General features: G+C 36.0%; 4 protein-coding genes across 4 annotated transcripts in view; all 4 read right to left on the reverse strand.

The window, feature by feature from the left end:
- LOC121237088 (probable phosphopantothenoylcysteine decarboxylase) overlaps positions 1-16001 on the reverse strand; it is a 35788-nt gene extending 19787 nt beyond the window's left edge. The window contains exon 1 of the mRNA XM_041133663.1: positions 15983-16001. The gene's annotated coding sequence lies outside the window, so the exon portion shown is untranslated. The remainder of the gene's footprint in view (positions 1-15982) is intronic.
- Positions 4359-7052, reverse strand: LOC121237087 (protein HAIKU1-like). The gene has a single exon (XM_041133662.1). It carries the CDS (start codon positions 5926-5928, stop codon positions 4993-4995), a length of 936 nt encoding a protein of 311 aa, XP_040989596.1. The 5' UTR covers positions 5929-7052; the 3' UTR covers positions 4359-4992.
- Positions 14555-14905, reverse strand: LOC121236652. Its single transcript, XM_041133089.1, has one exon. The coding sequence runs from the start codon at positions 14903-14905 to the stop codon at positions 14555-14557; it is 351 nt and encodes a 116-aa protein (XP_040989023.1).
- Positions 16002-18536: 2535 nt separating the features above from the next.
- On the reverse strand, positions 18537-21192 carry LOC121237091 (transcription factor MYC2-like). Its single transcript, XM_041133668.1, has one exon. It carries the CDS (start codon positions 21027-21029, stop codon positions 18963-18965), a length of 2067 nt encoding a protein of 688 aa, XP_040989602.1. The 5' UTR covers positions 21030-21192; the 3' UTR covers positions 18537-18962.
- Positions 21193-24032: the final 2840 nt, after the last annotated feature.

Raw genomic sequence — 24032 nt, forward strand, 5'->3', positions numbered from 1 at the left:
TTTAAATATCTTTAATAAAAAATAAAAAATATATAAATTCATTAATATTTACTTATTTAATCAATAAAATAAATAAATTATATATAAATAGTGAGTCATACTAATATTTTCCTTTTCCAATATATCATCAGCCTTGGCACACTGGTGAGTGGTGACGGAGAAGGAGCTAGCTTTGATGATTGTCTGCGGCACGTGAAGAGCACTAATCCCACGACAGCAAAGTCTTTAGAAAACGACTTCCCTCTTTTTCAGTAGGCGAGGAGGCCCATCTCAGTGGCTGTATGCAAGTTGCCAACTTGATAATTAAGGTGCGTTTGTAATTCGGATGGAACCGACATCAATTTAATTTAATTTTAATTTGAGTTTAATATTTAAATATTTAATTTTTAAATTATTAACTTTATTTCAACTCAAAATTTCTTTACACGTGAGATTTATAACTTTTTTTTCAACTCAACACCTCTTTACATGCGGGATTCATAATTTTTTTTTCTATAAATATATCTAAACTAATATTAGCATCTTAACATATCTATACTCATTTTAAGTGAGCTCCATAAAACTCACTCTATTATCTCAACTCATTACTATTCATAAAAAACTCAATTCACCTTAATTGAATTCAACATACGTTTGACCTAGGAAAGGTAAAGAGAAACGGGAGAGAGTATGGAAGCTACAAATAGCATCTTAGGCCTTATTCATTTTTATAAAATATTTCATCTCATCTCATCTCATCTTATCTTATATTATCTAATTATTATAATTTTCTTAAATTTTTATATAAAATAAAATAAACAATTTAATTTTTTTAAATTTAAAAAAATAATAATATTAAAAAAATATTTTAATAATATTTTTTTAATTTTTAATTTTTATTTTATCTATCTCATTTGCGAAAATAAACGACACCACAAGGTGAGAGAACTCAATCATGCATAAATGTATATTAATGGCAGGGAATCTTTTCCCCAGCTTTTGAGGCCTTTGTTTTGTTTATTTATTGATTCTGTTTGAGAGAAAATATGTATCTGGTCACGACTAGAAGCAAGAGGGCGTATTAAACCCCAATGAAAGAGGGCATGAGCGTATGACATTTATTGAAGTCAATGATCTTAACTCGCCAATGAAAATGTAATCTCAATATATTCATATATTTAAATATATATCTTAACTTATTTACATTTAAACATATTTTAATAAGATTTATAAAATATTATTATTTATAAATCAATTCAAATCATCTCAGCATCCAAATACAGTCTAAAGCAATCAGTTCTAGAAAACAAATTCAAAACTGCAAGTAATTCACTGTGTTGGCCTTCAAAAATCATTTTCTCCCAAGGGAAAGAATTTCAGACCTCCATCCCCAAGAATAATCCCTCCCTAGCTTTACTCCTCTTAATGGTATGCTAATATAACAATTTTTTGATATGTTTCTCTTTTCCAACAATAAGGTTCAATTTCTATGGAAAATTAAATAAGGCTCACTTTCTATGGAAAACTATATATAGATATAGTGGCTGTCTAACAGATCTATGCATGATTAGATATTGCTTTGGTTGTGCTTGTGTAATGAAATGATATTAGATATTCTGTGAATAGTAGTGAAAAAGTAATAATAAAATAATAAATAGTAATAAAATATTATCAAAACACTTCACTATCCAAACGGACTTGTTTAATTTTTTGCTAGATTATTACTTAAAAAAAAAGAAAAAAGAAAGAAAGAAGCTGTTGGAAATGATTGATTGTTGAACTAATTTCATATTATGATTTAAAAGGTGAAAATGGATTTGCTAGTCCTTTTCAAACTATTATTTTGTATTCCAAATTATGAGAGAACCGAACCTTTAATCATCTATCGAATGCTTGATCAATTAATACCTCTAACTGCCTAAAATAAATTATTTGTTTTTAATTATTCAATTATGCCCACCATATTTTATTCCTCGTGTGATTTGAGAGGTTTTTTTCTTTATTTATATTTACACATATTTTTTATTCTCTTAATTTAATTAATAGATTTACAAGTCCGATATCAAAGTTAACAATATTCTGATCCCAAGATCGTTGGTAATGTAGGTGCATGAAGTTATCAGGCGATTGTGTGAAGGTCGACCGAACTTGTATTTGCTTGATATTCCGTGATTTTCCTTTTTCTAAATATTGTAACATAATATAATATATATATATATATAAAGTAATGCTATATTCAATCTTAGAGTCTACAAGTCTTGTGTACTTTCTTTGAAAAATAGTGAATTATACCATTAAAAAAAGAGTAACGCTCGATATAGTTATAGGTTGTGTAAGTACTGCTCACTCATTTTGAAAAAGAGTGAAGTCTACTATTAAAAAAATAATTTTTTCATATGGATATTATATTTATTCACTTTTATCAAAATGAGTGTGCGACATTTGCACATTTTATAACTGCAAATATATCCCTAGGGTGCACAAGCCCCGCATTCCCATTGAAAAAATGTTAACCAAAACCAGTCTCTACTCCCCCTCAATTACTCAATCATGCCTTACAAATTCAATTGGCTTCAATATTCTTTGACAAGCAATTTTATGGCTCAGCTCAAGCCATAACATTCAAGGTGGAATGGTTCCAAAACACTGCTAGGCTTTAGACATTGAGCAGGGGTGGCTGATTGTATTACCTCGACCCCAGATGCAACTAAAAGATCCAAGCTTTTGTGCCTTTTGACCTCAAAAATCTCAAGTCAGCCCCCTTTTGTGCTAGCCCATCTAGTTCACAATCACCTCTGCAGTCTGCAGTATCATCTTAGCCAAAACCTTGACACACCAACCTATAACATGGTTGATGGCAAATAGTGTAAACGACACAGATTGCTGCGGCGCCCTACATCGGAACTTAATCCTAGATCCCTAATTTGAAGTAATATAAAGGCATGCAACCTTGTATTGACCTAGCATCCAAAGGAAAGTTTAATTATACCTAGCAAAGCCAGCTTAAACTTGCATGAGAAGCCCTAGGTAATTTACATTAGAAGCCAACGTTATTACACTACAATGACAAAAATTCCAAAATGATAAATTTGGGTTTTCAATATTCAAACATATTAGAAGGCATCACTCCAACAAGCAGCCATTTTTTTTCAAAAAGTGGTATTAAGAAGACTAGGCCCCACTTGGTTGCAAGACTATGAGATGAACTCAATTCAATCTAATTTTAAACTGAGTTTGACATCGAAACACCTAACTCTCAAATTATTAAATTCATCTCAACTGAAAACCTTCTTACACGTAAGACCTACAACTTTTTTTAATTTCTCATAAATAGTACTAAACTCATTTTAACATCCAAGCACATCTAAACACATTTTAGATGAGTTCTACATAACTCACTCTACGTACTCAACTCACTACTATTCATAAAGTTCTCAGCTCAACATCTAACCATCAAAGGCAGTACTCGGGTCAGATGGAGTACCAACACAACAAATGTCAATTACACCTGCGTTCTTTGTACCATTGACCAGCAGCAATTTATTAAACTGCTTCATAGCACAGCCCAATCTCTTTCTGAACCAACTAAAAACAACAAACAAATATATTTTTTTATTATATAAAGTACAGCTCGATATCAAACCAATATTCATACTCAGAATTGACATCTCATACAAAAAATGACCACAGAATCCATAAAATAATTCTATCCACTTGACCCCACTCAAATAATCCGTTGGCTGCACTGATGAGGCCTATTATTTCAGAGTTTGAAAGCCCTTCAAGTCAAGGAGTAGTCTTGCTAAGCATACACCTCATTAAACTTATGCATAGCTGAAAATGGACTTTCAAAACCTTTTACTCATGCATTATACTGCATACATCTTTGGCCAAATATTATGCCCAGGAAATATCTATAAGCCTATGGATATTGCTTATAATATATATTGGTTTCAGTTCATATAAGTACTTCAGGAAATGGTTCACGTCGGCATCAAGCATTATACTAATGATGGCAATATTGTTTGAAAGACGGGGGGGAATGGTTGTGAAGCAAGCAGACATTACAATGGAAAAATCGATGCAACATGGATGAACAAATGAGCTGATTAAAATTATCATAATCCAGCAAAATCTTGGGATCCCAGTATGTACATGAGATTGTCGTTACATCTTATTGAAATCCATAGGGCAGATTAAAACCTAACCAATGTCTGCAACGAATCTCTAAACAAGCATGCCCCTTTAAGTGAGAATTAGCCATATATTCAACAAATCAACAAACAATAAATGGATAAAAGTATTAACACCAGGCAGATAGAGAAAAGAAGTTGAATTTGAGATGAAAACAGTGGATGCAGATAAATCACACGGAAAAATGTTTAACATGTCTATGACTTGACTTAACTTCGGTAAATTATCCATAAAAAATGAGATACATATTTTGTAGATACATTGTGATACTCTCCCCCGCCAATCACTTTCCAACACAAATCAAGTCAGTTCATAGAGAAACTGGAACTGCTCAAACAATAAAAATATTTATTATAATACCAGCAGTTTGAGAAACAACAGGCCAATTAGCTGAAGATGAATTTAACTTTAAACAATATAATATTACAGTCAAAATATTACAAGAAACATGAGAATTCTTGCCCTAGATGTCCTGCATTAAAATTTTTTATGTCTTTGATCCTACCTCCTTTCATGTTACAGCTCTGTCCAATTGTCCAGTTGCGTTCTCTGCCCTTCACTACGTCAACTAATGTAAGAGTTGCCCAAAAACAAAACATTGCAGCCGTTTCAGAACCCACTATCAAAACAGGCTATAAGATGGACAGCAATGAATGAGGAACAAGATAAATGAAACAAACACCGAAAGGACCTCTCACAGCAACAGTGTACATTACATTTTCACAAAGGACCTCATACATTCCCACGAGATGGGGATGCATAAGGATACCATCCCTGATCAAGCAATAATCTCACAAGCATAAGATGCTCTGACAAGGATTATTGGTCCCTCCATCTTGGACTTAGGATTGGAAAGAACCCTGAAGGGGATAATGGAAATAGGCCTGGCGAAAGTGGAGGTTGAGGCCCTGGGCCTAAAATCCCTGATTGAGCCATGGGCGAAAATGCAAAATTGGGTGACAGCGGAGGAAACTGCATCCCGGGTGAGAGCAATGGATATGGTGATCTCGGTGACATCCAATTCAAATAACCAGATGGGGATGGCAAGAGGAACTGAGAAGTTGGAGAGGGCAAAAGAGCAGGACCATTCATCTGCGGTGAAGAGAGATTAGGCATAGGTGGTGCAGGACCATTCATTCTTGGGGATGGGAGAGCAGGCATGGGAGGATTAGGAAGTAAAGCAGTTGACCGTGGCTGACCCTGAATTTGACCTGGAAACTGCGGTTGTGAGTGAGCTTGAGCTTGGTTGCCCCTTGGACCTGGATCCATTATTGAGTTTTGAAGGTATCGCATGTAAGCCGAGATAGGAGACTCAGCTGTATTTGGCCAAATTGGGTCCCCAGGTGTCAACGGTTGCATTGGTGTGGGCGATGGCTGTCGAAACTGACCAGGTCTGACAAAGCTATTATTGTACACCATTGGTGGAGGAGCAGCAGGGACAGGCATCGGAGGGGGCATATGAGGTCGGTTGATGGGTGTTAATGGGGGAGGCCGAATTTTCTGCAGCCGCATATTCTGGGGTTTAGGTGGGTTGTTCGGGGGTCTATGAAGAGGTTCTTGAGAAGGCGAACCAGTAAGCTGCTGAACAATATTCCGAAAGTCGTTCTTGCTGATGTTGTAAACCTGAGGCTGAGGTTGTTGCCTAGCAGGATTATTTCCAAAATTTGGTTGGTGCAAAGGACTCTTCTTTATATTTTTCCCCATTTTATTCACACCCAAATGATCATTATTATGCCTGTTCTTGGAGTTATCCATTTGGTAAAACTAAAAACCCGAAATCACACCAACAATGAAATACCGCTTTTTGCAAAGTCACACAAAATCAAATCATTCATATGCTTCAAAGCGGTACCCAAAACTTTAAACTGGAGCTCAAATGCTGTCAATCTTTCATAGAATCCAGCCTCAATCTCCAACCCTTTCAGCAAACTATATACTTGATTTTTCTATACCCACAAACCATTCACGTCTTCAAAAGAAAACCCAGAACCTCAACATTCAAGCTCAAAAACAACCGTGAGTCCGTGACTTGTTCCGATTGAATAAGCATAGAACACAGATCAACCCCACAAAGAGCAACAAATGGTAAACCTGAGAATCAGAAGAAGAAAAACATACCCTTTTCTTCGCTCAGCGCAACCAACAAAATCCAGATTCAATCAGCTTCATAGAACCCGAAAAGATTCCTCAAATCTCAAGCTCAAATACTTGAATTATACCAAATTAAAAATCTGAAATCTGGCACAAGACACTACCCGACAGAACCCAAACCCACAAAATTAGGCCAAAAGGTGAACCGCCAATATTCTAAAAGATCAATTCGAAGTTGCCCAACAAGAAATCCTCTTCAGGGGTGTACAAACTTCAACAAGCAATAAGCAAACGTAAACAAAGCAAGAGACAATGAAGAGAGACAGAGAGGGATCGGGAAAATTACGCCTTGACTTGTGGACCTGAACACCAATGAAAGTCCAACTGCATATTCTCCTTCTTATTCTTCTTCTTCTTCTCACTCTGTGCCTCTAATTTCTCTCCACACGAATACGTAACCCTAGGGGTCGAACTGAACGGAGACTAACCTGCCCAAAAGGTCAACAATGAAACGACATGAACGAACGACTCTTATTTTCTTGAGAGAAATGGGCAGTCTGGGAGGACCCACTAGTGGAGGGACCCGGTGACGACGGGCATACGTTAATATTCGTCTGAAACTGGTTTCCGGGTCTGGACGTCTGCGAGCAAGAGAGAGAGAGAGGGTCGACAGAGCTCAGTCAAACATCGACGTAATTAACGCCGATATTGCTACTCAATCTGTGTCACTGTTTGTCTTTGTGTGTGCTTTTGGAATTCCTTTAAAGATGATGAGGGTGTTGCACTTTCCACTGGATCTCTATCTGATTTCTTATAATTAATATTAAAATTATTCTCAAAGGTCCAAATTCATAGCAAAATAGGAAAAATTATCCCAAACATATATCAGAGAGAATAAAATCAAATATATCACAAGCCTGCAAACCATTATGATTTTCTAATTGTTAACAAATCCCGAAATAATGTATTTGGATAATGATATATACAATCGTAAAGTATGTAAATATTATACAGTTACTTTAAAAAAAATAAAATCTATTATTAAAAAAATATTTTTTATATAAATTCTGTATTTATTTATTTTTTTAAAATAATTAAATAAAACTTATACACTCATGACTACAATTATTATTTTATTTAAATGAAAAACCAAAAAGAATAAACACCTACTGGGGCCAAACAACAGAGGTTTGTAAACAAAAAGCAAACAATTACAAGAAAGATTACACCTTTATATCTCTAAATTAACACCCATTTTTTGTACTAAGTCATCAAAATTTCACTTTTAAGAACTTGGATTTTTTTTTTGTTTTTTTGGTTACGTGCTTTTGTGCTTTTGTAATTTAGCACGTGGATAAAAGCGAAGAATGTTGTAGCTTTTATAGTTAGCAAGACATCATATCATCAATTTGTAGATGAGATGTTGGTCTGAACTCTGATGGTGTTTTACTGTTTTATTCCATAACTGATAAGCAATATGTACTTGTTAATTCTATTTTAGTTCAGATTTCTATAGAAACAAAGATTTACACCCTTCAAATGGTCGAAATTAAAATTATAAAAATAAGCGTACACGACCAATAATATAACAAATTTTATCGTAAGATCCATTATGATTAGAGAAGTGATACAATTATAAAGAGATTTTACAAAATTAAATACATAAACTAACATGATTTTATATTATATGTTAGATCTACTTTATAATAAAAGTAATTTTATAATCTAAAATATTCACATCAATTTATGAATTTATTTTTATAAAAATTTTTTGTAGCTAAAACATTTTCTTAGAATATTTTCTTAAATGTAAAATCCACGTCAGTGTTATATTGAATTTTTTTTAGCAAATAGATATTTTCTTGTGATCAAAGGGGATGCATGCCGCCTACAAGTTAGGCAGCTCACGCATGCCCTACTTTTTTTTTAAGCAGACGAAGTGTTTGTAGATATGTTAAAGAGAAAGCCCTCAAATCTCCCACACCGATACACGTCAAAGTGGCTGGACGTGCGTATGTGAGTTGGAAGTCCCATCCATTTGAAGCTTGAAGGGGACTGTTGCATTGCACTTATCACAATGAAGGACCGACGCAGGCCACTCTTATAAAAGTCAATGATTATGGTGGAAAATCACGACTCTCTGATCTTTATCTTCTTTCATAAGCATGAATCAGAAAACTTCAAAACTCATCATCCATGCATTTAGATCTCTCAAAGCAAATCTACCCAACACTTCTGTTGAAGAGTCAAGGTGCGGCTAAATATAAATTATTATATTCAATATTTTTCAATAAAATGAGGCTTTATTTAAAATATTTAAATGAAAATTTTGAGTTTATGTTTAATGCAACAATTTAAAATGAGGCATCATTGTAAATTTTGTGCCTCAATTTAACAAAATTTTAGAAAAAATTATTTAAAAATATAAATTAATCATTGTATTAAATATTAAATTTAGTATTATGGGACGTTGCACACATTGAAAAATGTAAATATTATTTAAATTTTTATCGCATGTTGTCCTTTAATTGGAAAATAGTATCACACCATCTGGAATTGATAACTTTCAATAATGTTTCATAGAATAGCTATTCTCGAACAACCTAGGCAACACATATGTCAACAACTTAGGCTATTCTGAGGTAGTAAACTACAAATTAATCATGTCATCCCATGGAATTTCAAAATTGAACCTCAAAAGTCAACAGACTATGCCACCAACTTAACTCTTTCCAACTTTCAACAGATAAACCAACACGTCTAGTTTTCTTGACTTATCCATCCATATGTACACATCACCAAGCCTCTCTATCTCGTTAAGTGGTATTAGAATACTTAAATGCATGAAAGGGCCAATCCTATGATCTTTTTGTTAGAATATTTTTAAATACATGGGCCTCCATTGACATGAGTGCGGGGCTTCCCCGTCGTCCTATAAAGCAGAGGGAGAGCCGTAATTCGTATGCAGCTTATACAGAATGAGAAATCTATTCCTCCTTTGGAGAGGACGAGCGCAACAAAACAAGAAAAGTGTGCTTAAGAGATGCGCAATACCATAATTTGAATGGTATTATAGCCCATAATACCATTTTGAGCTTAATTAGGATGCATTTTCTGCTTTCATCTCTAAATTCTGTCTCATTTATGTTAATTTTCATATCCATTAATTCAGTTCACTCCCCTTCTTATTTTCTTTCTTTCGATCAAATTATGTATTGCCCATGCATTAAATGATAAATCTCCTAAAAAACGAGTTTATTGACTTTCTCAATTTCAAAATATTTTAGAATGTACCAAATTAAAAACAAAAAAAAAAAAAAAAACATAATGTAAGCATGCACAGTATATATATATATATATATACACATATATAATAAGTTCAATATATTCATAACAAAATTTAGATTTCATAGTACATTATCTTGGATTTAGATCCGGTAAGGGACAAAATTGATTGGGTACAACCCATTCAACACCTATCACTAATAGTAAGAGAAGAGATAAAACAAAAAGATAAGACAGGGAAGAGATAAGGTAAAAAAAAGATAAACTAAAAGCAGTTGGCTCAAACTTCTAAAAGGAAAAGACTTCATAAGACAAGTTGGACTCAATCACTTCAAGGAAATATACCTCTATATAAAGAGGGAACTCTCCACAAGCTCTCTATGTACAAACTCCACCCCACATAGCGATTCCACCAAGTCTCTCTTAAGGGAGGCATCGTCTTCAGCCTTCTGAAACTCCAGATTTCCCTATTATATTAAGCAATATGTGAGACCATGGAAAATCGCAAAATTACCAATCATAATGGATTTTGCTCCCAAACAACCTATCGATGTAGGTTTCTATACCGAATCACATAAATCTTTGTGTGTTTATTTATTTTTATTTTATAGATGAACGTGAAGAGTACCGTATCGATGCCTGAATCAACATCGTGGGCTGGAGATAATTTCCTTCCTCCCTTTCGACCTGTTGTGCAATTTTAGGCATTAACAATTAACACCGTTTGTGGGATCGACGAAATCTTCTGCGTCGAAATTAGGCGAAGGATATTCTTCGACTCATGAGATCATCTTCAAAAAACAAGATAAGATCTCCCCAACTTTGTTATTTCCTATTATTTATTCTCTTAACATTGCAGCGAATGGTAAAACAAAAAAAAAGAGAGGAGGAACACCAGAAGCATACGGCACGTGCAGCATGCACTAGGCACGTGTAGGATGCACTGCACATGTGCCATGCGCAATGCACATAAGGGATGCACTCCACCCACCGTGGAGCTCCTCGGCACCTCTACTACTTGCGGCAACACCCCTCCACTACTGCAAATCCCCTTTGGCTTTGAAGCTCGCCCAGCCACCGAACCAGAGACAGAGACTACCATCTGTAGTTCCTACTACAAAAGGGCCTCCCGCGAAGAGGACAAACAATGTGTAAGTTCACTTCCCATGCCCACCATTCCTTGCCATCATTGAGGAGAGTAATGATCTCACCAAGCAGTGCACTGCCCATGGCAAACAACAACTTCAAGGCAGGAAATTGATTGCGGCGAGCAAAGATGGTAGGCAACTGATTGTGCATGGTGAGGAAAAAACAACAAACGAACGAACAACCACTCTATGACCGACGACTGATTGCGGCGAGCAAAGATGGTGGATAACATATTGTGCATGGCGAGGAAAAAGAAACAAACGGATGAACAACCATTCCATTATGGGCAGTTGATTGTGGCGAGAAATGATGGAAAACAACCGAGATGGCGAGCAACAGATCGTGCATGAAAAAAAAAACTCAAGGGGTGAATAACCCCCCATTATGAAAAAATCACTCGACAACAAACAACCTCAGTTAAGGAATAGTTGAACGCAATAACCAAATTACTTTGGTTTGTTTATTTCAAACTTGCTATTTTATTTTTACTAACGAAATTAATTTTTGGAAGATTTTCCCCCACAAAGCTCCTTGAGGTTCCACGGGAAACCTAGTGGTCATACGCCCCGAGTATATATTTCGTTGGGAATCACCTACGTGGCACGAAACATCGACTATGAAGCCCCTTTCAAGCACCGCTCGGGCATATTAATTTGTTATCATCAAAATAGCCTATTTGGTAATGCGGGTATCTCGTGTGCTCATTGTTATAGAAACATAGTTGTCAACAGGCATCAGGCTTTAGCCATGTGTCACTAACCTTCCCCACACTCAAGCAAGATGGCTCGGATTTGTAAATCTCAAACTTGTGATTTGAATTATTTAATCTAACATGTTTACTTCTTTTTGTTAGTATGATCGAGCTCTAGCTCCCACTGCAACAAAGCGGTTGAGCTTAACTTTAACATTAACATGGTCGAGGCATCCTCTCGTTACACTCTTATCGTTAGAGTTATGCGGTCGAGACATCTTTTCGCTACACTCTCATCGCCAAAGTTATATGACTGAGACATCCTCCCACTACACTTGCATCGCCAGAGTTACGCGGTCGAGGCATCCTCCTGCTACACTCTCATCGCCAGAGTTACTCAATCAAGGCATCCTTCCGCTACACTTGCTGCCTTGCATCGCTAGAGTTACGTGGTCGAGGCATCCTCCTGCTATACTCTCATCGCCAGAGTCACGTGGTCGATGCATCTTCCTGCTACACTCGCATTGCCAGAGTCATGTGGTCGATGCATCCTCCCGCTACACTCGCATTGCCAAAGTTACGCAGTCGATGTATCTCCCGCTACACTCGCATCGCCAGAGTTATGTGGTCCTCCTGCTACACTTGCATAGCCAGAATTATGTGGTCAAGGCATCCTCCCATTACACTCTCATCGCGAGAGTTATACGGTCGAGGCATCTTCCTGCTATACTCTCATTGCTAGAGCTAAGCGGTCAGGGCAACCTCCCGCTACACTCACATCGCCAAAGTTAGGCAGTTCAGGCATCCTCTTGCTACCCTTGCAGCCGAGTGACTCCACTTGCACCATCAATGCGGTCGAGGCATCCTCCCGCCAAGTACAACCGAGTGTCTCCACTCGCTACAACTGTCGCTAGCGAGTTACCTTCAGGAACGAGCCTCTGAGCTCTACAACCTCTTCACGCGGTTGTCTTTTGTGAACAAGTCGACTAGCTCAGTAACTACCTAAGCTAGATTTAGGGTGTTGACGGACATCCTGACCACTTAACGCATGTTACTACAAACAAACTCTTATATATATATCAAAACGAAAAGGCACCAACAAAAAATTGGGCAAAATCCACTAATGCCGGCAAAAACCAAAAATAATCACCAAGCATGGAAATATGCACACTTTACTAACAATAAACAGTCACATACAATCATTGATACACTCAATTATCATGCAAATGTTCTTGCAAACAAGCTTCACATAGGCCCATACTATAAATTTCATAAATTCTTCTTGAGGACCACTGATCAAGATCTCTATTGCATTGCAAAACAAGTGACAAACTATGGATCAATTCCTAGAATTACTTTTTCTGCAGTTTTTTACAGGTTACCTCCATCATGGTTGACTTGAAGATTCTGAAGGCCTTCTTGATGAATAAGTCTACCTTAAGAATCACAGGTATCTGTTAGGGATAAAATTGACTGGATTCAACGTATTGAAAATCTATCACTAATAATAAGGGAAGAGATAAGACAAGGAAAAGATAAGGCAATGAAAAGATAAACTAAAAGTAGTTGGTTCAGACTCCTAAAAGAAAAATGCACAAGTTGGACTTAATTACTCTAAGGAAATAGACCTCTATATAAAGAGAGGATTCTCCACAAGCTCTCTATGTACAAACTTCACCAAACATAGCGACTCCACCAGATCTCTCTCAAGGGAGGTATCGTCTTCAACCTTCTGAAACCTTAGATTTCTTTATTGTATTAAGCGATATGTGAGACCATGAGAGATTATAAAATCAACGATTATAGTGGATTTTACCCCCAAACAACCCGTGGATGTAAGTTTCTATGCTGAAATACATAAATCTTTGTATCTCTCTTTACTTATTTTTATTTGGTTATTTCTTATTATTTTATGGATAAACGTGAAGAGTACCATATCGACGTTCGAATCAACATCGTGAGCCGGAGATAATTCATTCCTTTCTTTTAGCCTGTTGTGCAATTTTAGGCATTAACAGATCCCTTAAAATCTTTATCTTAAGACCTATAGTGGGATAGAAATGGACGTATAAAGTGTATCCTACAACATTTAATGATACTTGAAAATTTACGCAAACAACTATAAATGTTATGGGACCCACTTTGTGTGTGTATGTCTCTCACATTTTAAGTCTTATATACGATAACCTCGTATAAGAAATATTCAGTACAGAGGATTGTCTAGACCCTGAAGAACACCTTAGTCAACTGTCATAGTTTTATAGAGGATAATGCTTTAGCCACAAAGAGACCCCACAAAAATAAAGTCACGAAGTAATGTGCATGATTTGATATAATACGTTAGATTGCAAAACTTATTTTATTATAATGTAGCTTTAACGTATGATATGAAACCACGTTTGTTTGTGGCTTTTTTTTTTTGGTGAAATATCTTGATGTATGTAGCACTTCTCTTTACAGAATGCAGAGAAACTAGTGAGTAAAACAAACATGCTGAACAATGATGAAGAGAATCATCATATCAATGAACCCGTTGAAACATTTATGCCCGGTTTGGATATAGGAAATATTTCTTCTCATCTCATCAGTACAATTTTTTCAAATTCTTACATAAAATATAATAAACAATTTAATTTTTTTAAATCCTAAAATAATAATAATATTAAAAAATAATATTCTAACAATATTTTTTTTTTTTAAGTTTCATCTCAATTCATCTCATCTCAACTCACTATTCAAAGATTGCAAACGGCACTTTAGTTACCTACGGGAGACATATATATTAGGATTCCTTGGGTAATAATGCAGCTAATTCCCACAACAATACATCCCACAGAGACATGAATGAGCTTCACTGCACTGCACAGTTATAATTCCTTTCTTTCTTTCTTTCTTTTTTGGGATGAGTGTGTACAAAATTCTTGATCACTTGCAAAATGCACTACAGTCGATCTTCTGACTCAAATATAAGCACGTAAGCCCGCTCCCAGAATGAACTTCAACGGTACGTCTGCATGTAATCCCCAACGATCAAATAACCAAGAAACAAGAGACTGAAGGAGAACAAGAACCCTAAAAAGAGGGAGGGAAAAAAAAAAAAAAAAAAAAAAAAAACAACAGAAAGATGGGATATATGAGTAAAAGAGCTAGAGCTGTAGTCATTTCTCAAGAATTTCTCCCTTTCTTGTCTTCCGCCTTTCTCAGATCCTCCAAGCTCCAATCCCTTCTCATTCCACTGCTCCTCACCAACCTGGGCTCCCTGCTGCCTTCGAATGCAACAGATCCTTCACTAATATTTCGAAGATGTCCCGTCTTTACCTTCTTCTCTACCGGATTTCCAAACCCACTTCGCATTTTCTCGTAGCCGTAGGGCGGTGGAGGAATGGTCCCCGACCAGAACCTCTCAATCTTTGCAAAACTACGTTTCCTGGTAGGATTTGTGCTGATGTCATATTCCTTCTCAGAGTCGGACAAATTACTCTTCGTGGAGTTGCAATTAAGGCAATTCATGCTCATGGTTTTCTGTGATATCCCAAGAAAGCTCTAGGGTGGGATAAGACTGGGGAAGAAGAGAGGTTAAAATATAAGGATATTACTCTCCGTGGAGTTGCAATTAAGGCAATTCATGCTCATGGTTTTCTGTAATATCCCAAGTAAGCTCTAGGGTGGGATAAGACGGGGGAAGAGGAGAGGTTAAAATATAAGGATGTTTGATTTGATCATCATTGAATGGGTGCCAATTGGTTTTGGTTTGAAGTATAAAGGAAATGACACCCGGAAAAACAGCTCAACCATTTCTAATCTGGGATTTCGACAACCTGTGCCTTTGACCGATCCAATCATATTTAACATGTTACACAACGCTAAATTCAAATATTCTGTCTGATTTCTGTTGTCTGGTGGTGGCCTTTTGGCCACTGTTCTAGAACTTGGCAATATGTATGAGTTTTCTGTCCTAGGTGGCCATACAAATAGGAGTTGATCAAGATCGAAACCGCAAAATGTGACCAACCTGCGGAGTTTGAGCCACTAAAAGTTCTCCATGTACGTTCGATCTACGTAGCTTGTTTCATGGTCTCATCCAAGTTGGGATTAGTACAGCTTTTCACAAATCATGGATTTTATGCTCCTTTTAATTAACCTATTATACATGTAGAAAGAAGTTTAAAGGGAACAAAGTTCCGAAATGTATTAACTAATCGTCTTTTCATTATTTTCTGACGTGATATTAAATAATTATCTTCGAAAAATGATAAAATGAATTATAACAGCACACTAATTAATTCCCTACAAGAAATTAAGCTTCTAGCTATATATGGAGTATGATTTTCATACCTAAAACATTTCGCCTGCAAACTGCCTAGTGTAATTCCTTCATCTTATAACTGCACGTGTAATCAAATGTAGATCTATAAAACCCAGATTAATAAAAAAAAAAATTAAAGTTAATAAAACCCAAAGTTCATATCCATAGTAGCATGAGACAAAAAAGAATATCTGCAAATGCAAAAAAGCAAAGCAAATCCCCCAACCAGCTCTTCTTTGACTGCTGATTTGACCCTTCTCTTGGAAAAGTAATGAATTATTATGAGAGAGAGAGAGAGAGAGAGAGAGAGAGAGTTTTCCTTGTTCTAGTGAGCTTTGTTTACAGCGATGCTATGTCCATCAGTGATCTCAATCTGCAGTTTTACCATTAGCTCGGCCTTCACCAACAAAGAAACTTATTTGCGTTGATGCTCCTCTGATCATGATGTCCTGTCTTTGTGGACAACGGCTTGTGAAGATTATGGATATGAAACTTAACATCATGTTCATGTTCAACAAGATTAAACTTCTTCAAATCATATCATTGTCAGTCAGAGTGTGTATCATAATGTCATTGGTAGGCACCAATTTTTCATCCTCAGACTCAAAGCCAGCCTTAGTGGATTCTACTTCCTCAGTCATTTATAAACCATTCCTCATTGCTTTTAATTTTGAGTCCATTTAAATCGGTTCGAATAGGTTAAAATATGTCTCAATCATTCAAAAAATATACTAAAATCATTTTGATTTTTAATCCATTTAAATTGAATTGGCCTTGATTGAAATATTTACTCAGCCGCTCCATCATACCCTTAAGCCAAATTCTTCTTTTTTTTTTTAAATTATTTTATTCGTATTTTTTATCATTTTAAAATATTTTTAAAAAAATATAAAAAAATATCAATACATTAAAAAAAAATTAAAATACATGAAGTGTCAAAATGAGAGCACAAATTAAATGGACAAAATATTTTTCATCTTTCTAATCATGTTCTGAACGCATCTCATGATTAAAATATCAAAATCGTCCGTGAAGATATTCTCAAAAACAAAACAGAGAGAATCAAATGCTTATGCGATGCTGCAACTGGCTACGAGGGAGACAACGTTAATGAATAAGATATGCCCTGAGAACATTTTTTTTTTTTTTTTTTTATGTGAGGAGATCTTAAGAAAGATCTTGTTTAAATTAATTAAAGAAAGAAAAAAGTGATTGCTCCCTGTAATTAGTTGCATGAACAATTGCAAACTCTCTGTTTTCTGGTCCTGTTTGGATATAGAGATGGTTTCATCTCATCTCATCATTATAATTTTATCAAATTTTTATATAAAATATAATAAACAATTTAACATTTTCAAATTTTAAAAAATAATAATATTAAAAAATAATATTCTAACAATATTTTATTCAACTTATCTAAAACTATCTCATCTCATTTTATTTCATCTCACTATCAAACCAACCTTAAATTGACTTTTTTTTTTCTCCACATTACCCTGTTTCCACTTTTCTATTTTTACTCTACATAATTAGTTGTTGTGGCTCTCTGGGTAAGAGCTGAATAATTGAGTTTTTTCTTTTCATAGAATTGTAAATAAATAAATAGAACTCTTAAAATGATGTGACGTCATGTAATACATGAGATATATTTTATAATAAAATAAATATTATAATCTAACGTATTACACTGAGTTATACCTTTTTATAAGATGATTTTTTATAAGATAATCTTTTTATAGAAAAAAATAAATAGACAACAACCAATACTTATCAAATGAGGGGGATCGGTTACCTTGAGACTATTTGAAAAAGTATAGTATATCCAACCAGTTGGCTTTGGACCACCCTCTTTCTGTCCCTTTCCTTTAGGGTTCATATTGTTAATTTAGGCATTCCTTGTCATTCAAATTTGGAAGGTATGCTTTCAAACTAATGTCCTGCAATTTAAGGTCTACGCCATACAGACAGTACAACCTTGTCAAATAATTTTGTCTTTGAGTTATAATCATGGCAAAATTACATGATGTTGCTAAATTGGGATGCAACAATAATGGTTGTCGTTTGAGGACAGAATTCTTGGAAACTTCAGTTTTGGGGAAAACTTGTTCGTTTCAGGCCTTTGAGCCATTGTTTTTTCATCTTGTTTCACTCTTCCCAACTCCATTTCCTATGCCATCTCCATTTTGTGCTTACCCAAAGATGCAAATCAAAGAGACAAAGCAACCTCTTCTGATGTCAAAGGAAGCATTCCCTGTTTCTTTTTATTGTTTTATCTTTATATCAATGAAATGCATGTTGGGGGGTAAGATACAGAAATGAGCATTTTTATATTTTATGGTGTTCAAAGTTTAACAGAAATTCACAAACAATAGCAGAAGTAAAATTCATGCTTGTCGGTGAATTCAATGTCAAACGATGTCAAAAGGGTTACCAGAAATAGAAGCCAACTTACCATTAATGCTTAAAGAAAAATGAAGCTTTGAACCTTTTCTCAAGGAGCAGTTGTCCGATCCTTTTCAATTATAATCATTCTTGACAAGAAGAAAACTGAGTGACATATCAGCATGTAAAATCACTTTTGCAGTAGTACTCTGTATAAACGAAGCAATTCTCAATATGTCCAGTACCATGCAACATTGTACGAGGAAGTCCAACAAGCTCCTCCCACATACACACTTCAAACACATGAAGAACTTCACCAAGCAACTGTCCAATACAACACAAAACTGAAACAAGAAGCAAGAGCTCATTGAATCTTAAATAAAACATGCTGGACACAGAATACATAACATAAAAGGAGACAAAGTACACACAAGAAAATCAAACCAGTAGAATCACTGATTGACATCCATTCAACCCAGAAAGTTTTATTAGGTTCAAAATCTACGGACATATATATGAACAAACAAACAAAACTACCCACAAAAACAAAAAGGAAAGAAATCAAGCTATTTTCAGCTTGATGGGGAGGCTATACATGTTCATCCTCGAGAGTTGAAAGATTTGTTACACTAATTTAGCTCCCGATGCTCATAATAAATAATAACCTCAACATAATTATACTAATTAGAAAGAAAAAAAAAAAAAAAAAAGAAGATTAGCACAAGAAGAAGAGTGTTGTATATTACAAAGCTGCTTTTCTCAGCTACCGGGAGCCTTAAAATTTCCCAGAGCAAGTTCCAACCATTTGCAAAGAATCTCTCTGCTCATAAAGATTTGTCTTTTATTTGAGCTCTCTATCCCCCATTTTCCCAGTTCCCAAACACCTTATCGGGCATCTCCAACTTTGGCCGACAACGCTAGCCTGAGCTGCTCCTGTGTGTAAAACCGACTACCCATCTTCACCGTAGCTTGTTGGATCATCAAATCATTTACTACCGAAACGCTGGCATGGTGCACGTCCAAGTCCATCTCCTTCAGCGCCGCCATCAGCCTCGCCGCCGGGTGGTTCTTCTTATTACTTTGAATCCTAATCATAACATCCCATCCGATTATCCTCACGTCGATATCCAAGTCTATCAATCTCGACGTCTTTGAGTCTTGATCGGACTGCGGAGGCGGCGGCGGCGGCGGCTGCTCCAAGCCCGAATGGCGCTGTTCCTTGCTGGTCAAGTCTTTCTTCAATGATTCCAATTGCTTCTGCAGGTCATCCTTGTCCGAGTCCGCACTCTGGAGCTTCGCTTTCAGCTCGTTTATGTACAATATCGCGTCGCCGAGAAGGGACGCTTTGTCCATCTTCGAAACGTTCGGAACCACAGCTCGGAGCGCGTAGAACTTCTGGTTGAGTTTCTCTCTTCTCTGCCTCTCTGCTTCCACGTGATTCAGAGGTTCTTCTCGCCCGTTCGCCGGCTTTCGACCCCGTTTCCGAGGCCGTTTCTCCGGTTCTACGACTCTGCTACTATCGGCCTCCTTCGCGACCGACGCTTCGAGGTCGGAGTGATCCGAATCGCCCCCGCCGCCGCTCGACTTCACCATACAGGTGTTCGACAAAATGACACCCGACGTAAAAGAAAGCATTCCCTCCTCGTTACTACCCCTCGACGTCGGCGACCGCTTTTTCTTGTTGTTCTCCTCCACCGCCGCGGCCGCGAACTGGGGATGGCTCGAAACATAGGAACTCCTCTTGCACTCCTCGAAATTCAAGATCTCGCCCGACTCGGGTTTAAACGAATTCGAATTCCCATTCTTCGCAACGCTACTTCCATCGTATCCGTACTCCGAAAAGTTCAATTCTCTGGTAAGGAAGCTCTGGGTCTGCGATTGCTGACGTTCCTGGTGGCCCTGGTGAGTGTTCTGCATATGAATCGCGCTTGCGTTCTCGGTCAAACTACTGGAGCTGGGGTTCTCAAACTGAATCGCCTTCGAGATCTGAAGACCGCCGTTGGTGGTGGCAGGAACCGATGGAACAGTACTGTTATCGAGCGAATCTTTTATCTCAGTCGACGCAGCCTGTGTGGGATCGCTAATCCAGAGTGACGATGGGTCGTTCTCACCCTGATCGGTAATTGGCCAGGAACCACCCATTTCCAGGCTCTCGAAATTGAAGAGAACTCTGACTTTATTCGTCAGATCCGAGCTCTGGAAAATCAACTCGGTGGAGCCCAACTCGACGACGCCGTTCGCCGATGGTATGCACACCATGGTCTGGAGCCCGAAAACCTGACCCTGGCGGGTGCGTTCGCACGGCCAGGCGGAAAGGCGGTCCGCCCCGGATACCCAGACCGGACTTGAATTGAAGAAAGCCTGGCCCGCGAGGCCGCTGCCGTTGACGAAGGATTGGGTCATGGACACAAGGAAGAACCACTCGGTGTCGGTGACCTCTTCATCGATGGCGTCGTCGGCGGAGGACACGGCCGAGCCCGATATCAGCGAATTAAGCTCGCGGAGCACCTTCTTGCGGTGCTCCTGATCGGCCACAGACGACGTGGTCTTGGCCTTGCCTTTAGACTTGTCATCGTCACCCTTGTAGTAGCCGTCGCCCCAGCCCAAGAGGGAGGCGCCGGAGTAGTCGTAGGAGGACTGCCAGAAGATGGCGTAGGTCCAGCTCTCGTGGGCCCCCTCGATAAGGGCCAGGAGGCGCTGCTGGAGTGTCTCCTGGTTGAAGAGCGCCACGGAAGGCTGGGATTGGGCAATAGCCTTGGAGGGGTCGCCAGTATCGGAGGCAGAGGATTGAGGCTGCAGTTGCTGATGTTGCGCCTGCCCCTGCGCAGGAGGCGGCGGGGTGGCCCAAAAGGAGAGATCGGAGCTTATGAAAGACTCAATAACCGATGGGTTATCATCGGACGCCCAAAGATTCATCGACGGCGTAATCCTGTAATCCGTCATTCCATGCATACGGGAAACAGGCACTTCTACCGTTTCTTCTTCCACCCAGAGAGAGAGAGAGAGAGAGAGAGAGAGAGAGAGAGAGAGAGCAATAGTAGGAGTAAAGATGGGAAGGTTTGAGAGATAAGCGAGGGTGTGAAACTGTGAGGTGGTGTGTTGAGATGGTGGAGCCTGGAGGAGGAAGTCAAGGAGTGTGAGGGAACTTTGAGCGTAAAACGAGGAGTGGGGGATGCATTTGCGTTTTTGGATTTTATTTTATTTTGGTGTGAATTTGTGCACTAACTGTACTGATTCATTCATTTCTGGGAGTGGGAGTATTATTATTTTTTAATTAATTTATTATTTTTAATGTTTTTTTACTTTTACCATAGGAACAGGTCCACCAGACACAGTAACTGTATCTGACACATGTCGTTTTGGCAGACACTTGGTGGGAGTTCCAACTTATCACCACCACCGTTTAATGAGCGAAATCTACCACTTCTTAAATCTAATCCTTGCATATTTGATTTCAGACTTAATGGGAATAATGGTTGGTTTAGTTATATAAAATTAAATTATTTTATTTTATATAATAAATATAATTTTTTTAAATTTTTATATAAAATATAATAAATAATTTAATTTTTTTAAATCGTAAAATAAAAATAATATTAAAAAAATATTTTATTCAATTTTTAATAAAATATTTTATATCATCTCATCTAAACAGTAACTAAATAAGGCCTAAATAAATAATCATGCTTTCAGTTCAATTATTACTTGTAATAATTTTATTTTTATAAAATATTTTATAAAAATATCATTCATCTAAAATATATTATATAAAATATTGTAAAAAATATTATACGCAAATTATTTTCTGTAAATATATTCTTCACAACCCACCCTCCGCCCCAAGTTTTTGTGACGCCAATATTTTTATTCTCGTTATCATTGCCTTTTATCATTGTCATCAGTGTACAGTGTAATTTTGATATCTTATATTTATTTTATAATAAAAATTATTTATATTCTTCAAATTATATCCACAAAAACCCTATCACTCTTGAGTTTAGATAAATAAATAAGTTCTCTAAATCATAGATTCATATTTAATAATGATGTTCATTTACAGTCATCTAATATGTTTTTGTTACCCATTATCAAAAAAATATTAAAATTTCTTTAATTTTAAATTTTACATAATGAAAAATATGATGTATATTAATGAAATCTCGAATCTACAACTAACAAAGTCAATGTAAAAAAAAAAAAAAAAAAATTACGACAAAAGTACAGAGAAATGTCATCTTTTATTTTTATCATGCTATGTGTTATAATTAAAAATGACTAACATTCGAGTGATGAACATATTAAATTACTTATTATAATAATATGTTAAGTTATTTATAATTTGTGACATTAATCAATATAATCATAATATTTAAAATTTAAAAAAATAGAATTGTTGGGAGACAAAAGCTGCCCATTTCCTGTAATAACAGGAAGCCCACGTTAGATTTGGTAGAGAAAATACAATATTCATCGAATCTCAAAGGTGATTTCGCTAAAAGTGATTTGATAATAAAATGACATTCTTGTATAGTTTAAAAGAATCAACATAATTATATAATTTATTTTTAATTAAACTATATAATTACGTCGATAGATTAAATTTTTTTTCTTTTAAATAATACAAGAAATTGAAATTTTTAATCTAAATTCAAATAATAATAAAAAAAAAATAATAAAAGATGTATAAGTCTATCATTACTCTTTCATCAAAGCTCCGTGTCCACCGTATTCATGGAAGAGCCGCCGTAAAAACAAAAAGAATCGGCGTCCAGTTTCGTCAATAAAAAATCGCCAGCACACCTCTACTGTCGAATATCGATATTTAAATATTAGATAATTAAGATGCCACAAAAAGATGGAATCTATAACAGTAAAATATAAATAAAAAATGTAATTATTAGAAAATATATGTAGAGAACAAAAGGGTGAGGTATGCGTTGGCGTCACGAAACATTGTCGTGCCCTCGAGTGACTCGTCCTTCTTTGTCCGATTTGTTTAAACTAATGTTTATATATTAATAAACTTAAAGAAATAATTATTTGAGCCACGTTTTTCTTGATGCGTGTCGTGAAAATGACCTCTTTTTATTTTTATTTTATTTATTTATTTATTTATATTTGTTGTCTTTAACTTTTTGTTGGGGGCACGCGTATATACCACTTTCCCATGTGAAAAAACCACCACTACTTGCTTATCGATTAAGAAGTGAATATTAATAATTTTTTAATTTTTTTAATGATTAAAAATATTTAAAAGAAAAAAATTATTTATACTAGTGTGCATGTTTGAGGTGCACTCTAGCATTATCCCTATATGTGTATAATTATATATATATATATATATATTTTTTGATTTTTTTCCTGTCGAGCTCACTTACCTCTTCAATTATAATTTCTTTTTTATAATTAAAATGTATTATGTTAGATATAATTGTGCATGTTTTGTATATTCATTTTTTTAATATAATTTTAGATTTATATAAATTATGTCTATATCTTATAACTAAAAATATCATTTTTCAATTAATATATCTCAATAAATTCTATTTATTATTTTTCTATACCCGATTTGGTATATTATATATTTGCCTTTTTAAAAAAATAATAAAAAATAAAAATCAACATTCACCTTCTAGAATGTATTATTTCGAGATTATTAATGATGCCCACGTACGGTATTTTTCTTAGTTGTTTTCTACGGCACGCACAGGTCATGCATCCAGGTGGCCACTTGTATCATTCTTTCTTGGGTTTCGCGTCGCCTTAAAAGGTTTAAGAAAATTATTACCTATCGAATCGTGTAAGTGTAAATAAAATTGCTTCTCAGTAAAAAGAGTATTAAATATATAAGTATATGTACAAGTCGATCGATTCCACAACATAAATATAAAATCTACCCATATTTAGAGCGTCTTGGGTCACGTTTGAATTAAAAAAATGAGATGATATAGTTTT

The sequence above is a fragment of the Juglans microcarpa x Juglans regia genome, chromosome 6S, assembly GCF_004785595.1.
Source record: "Juglans microcarpa x Juglans regia isolate MS1-56 chromosome 6S, Jm3101_v1.0, whole genome shotgun sequence".
Taxonomy (NCBI): Eukaryota; Viridiplantae; Streptophyta; class Magnoliopsida; order Fagales; family Juglandaceae; genus Juglans; species Juglans microcarpa x Juglans regia.

Excerpts from the sequence above, each read along its gene's own strand:
- LOC121237087 (XM_041133662.1), bottom strand. The coding sequence starts at position 5,928 with ATGGATAACTCCAAGAACAGGCATAATAATGATCATTTGGGTGTGAAT.
- LOC121237091 (XM_041133668.1), bottom strand. The coding sequence starts at position 21,029 with ATGCATGGAATGACGGATTACAGGATTACGCCGTCGATGAATCTTTGG.
- LOC121236652 (XM_041133089.1), bottom strand. The coding sequence starts at position 14,905 with ATGAGCATGAATTGCCTTAATTGCAACTCCACGAAGAGTAATTTGTCC.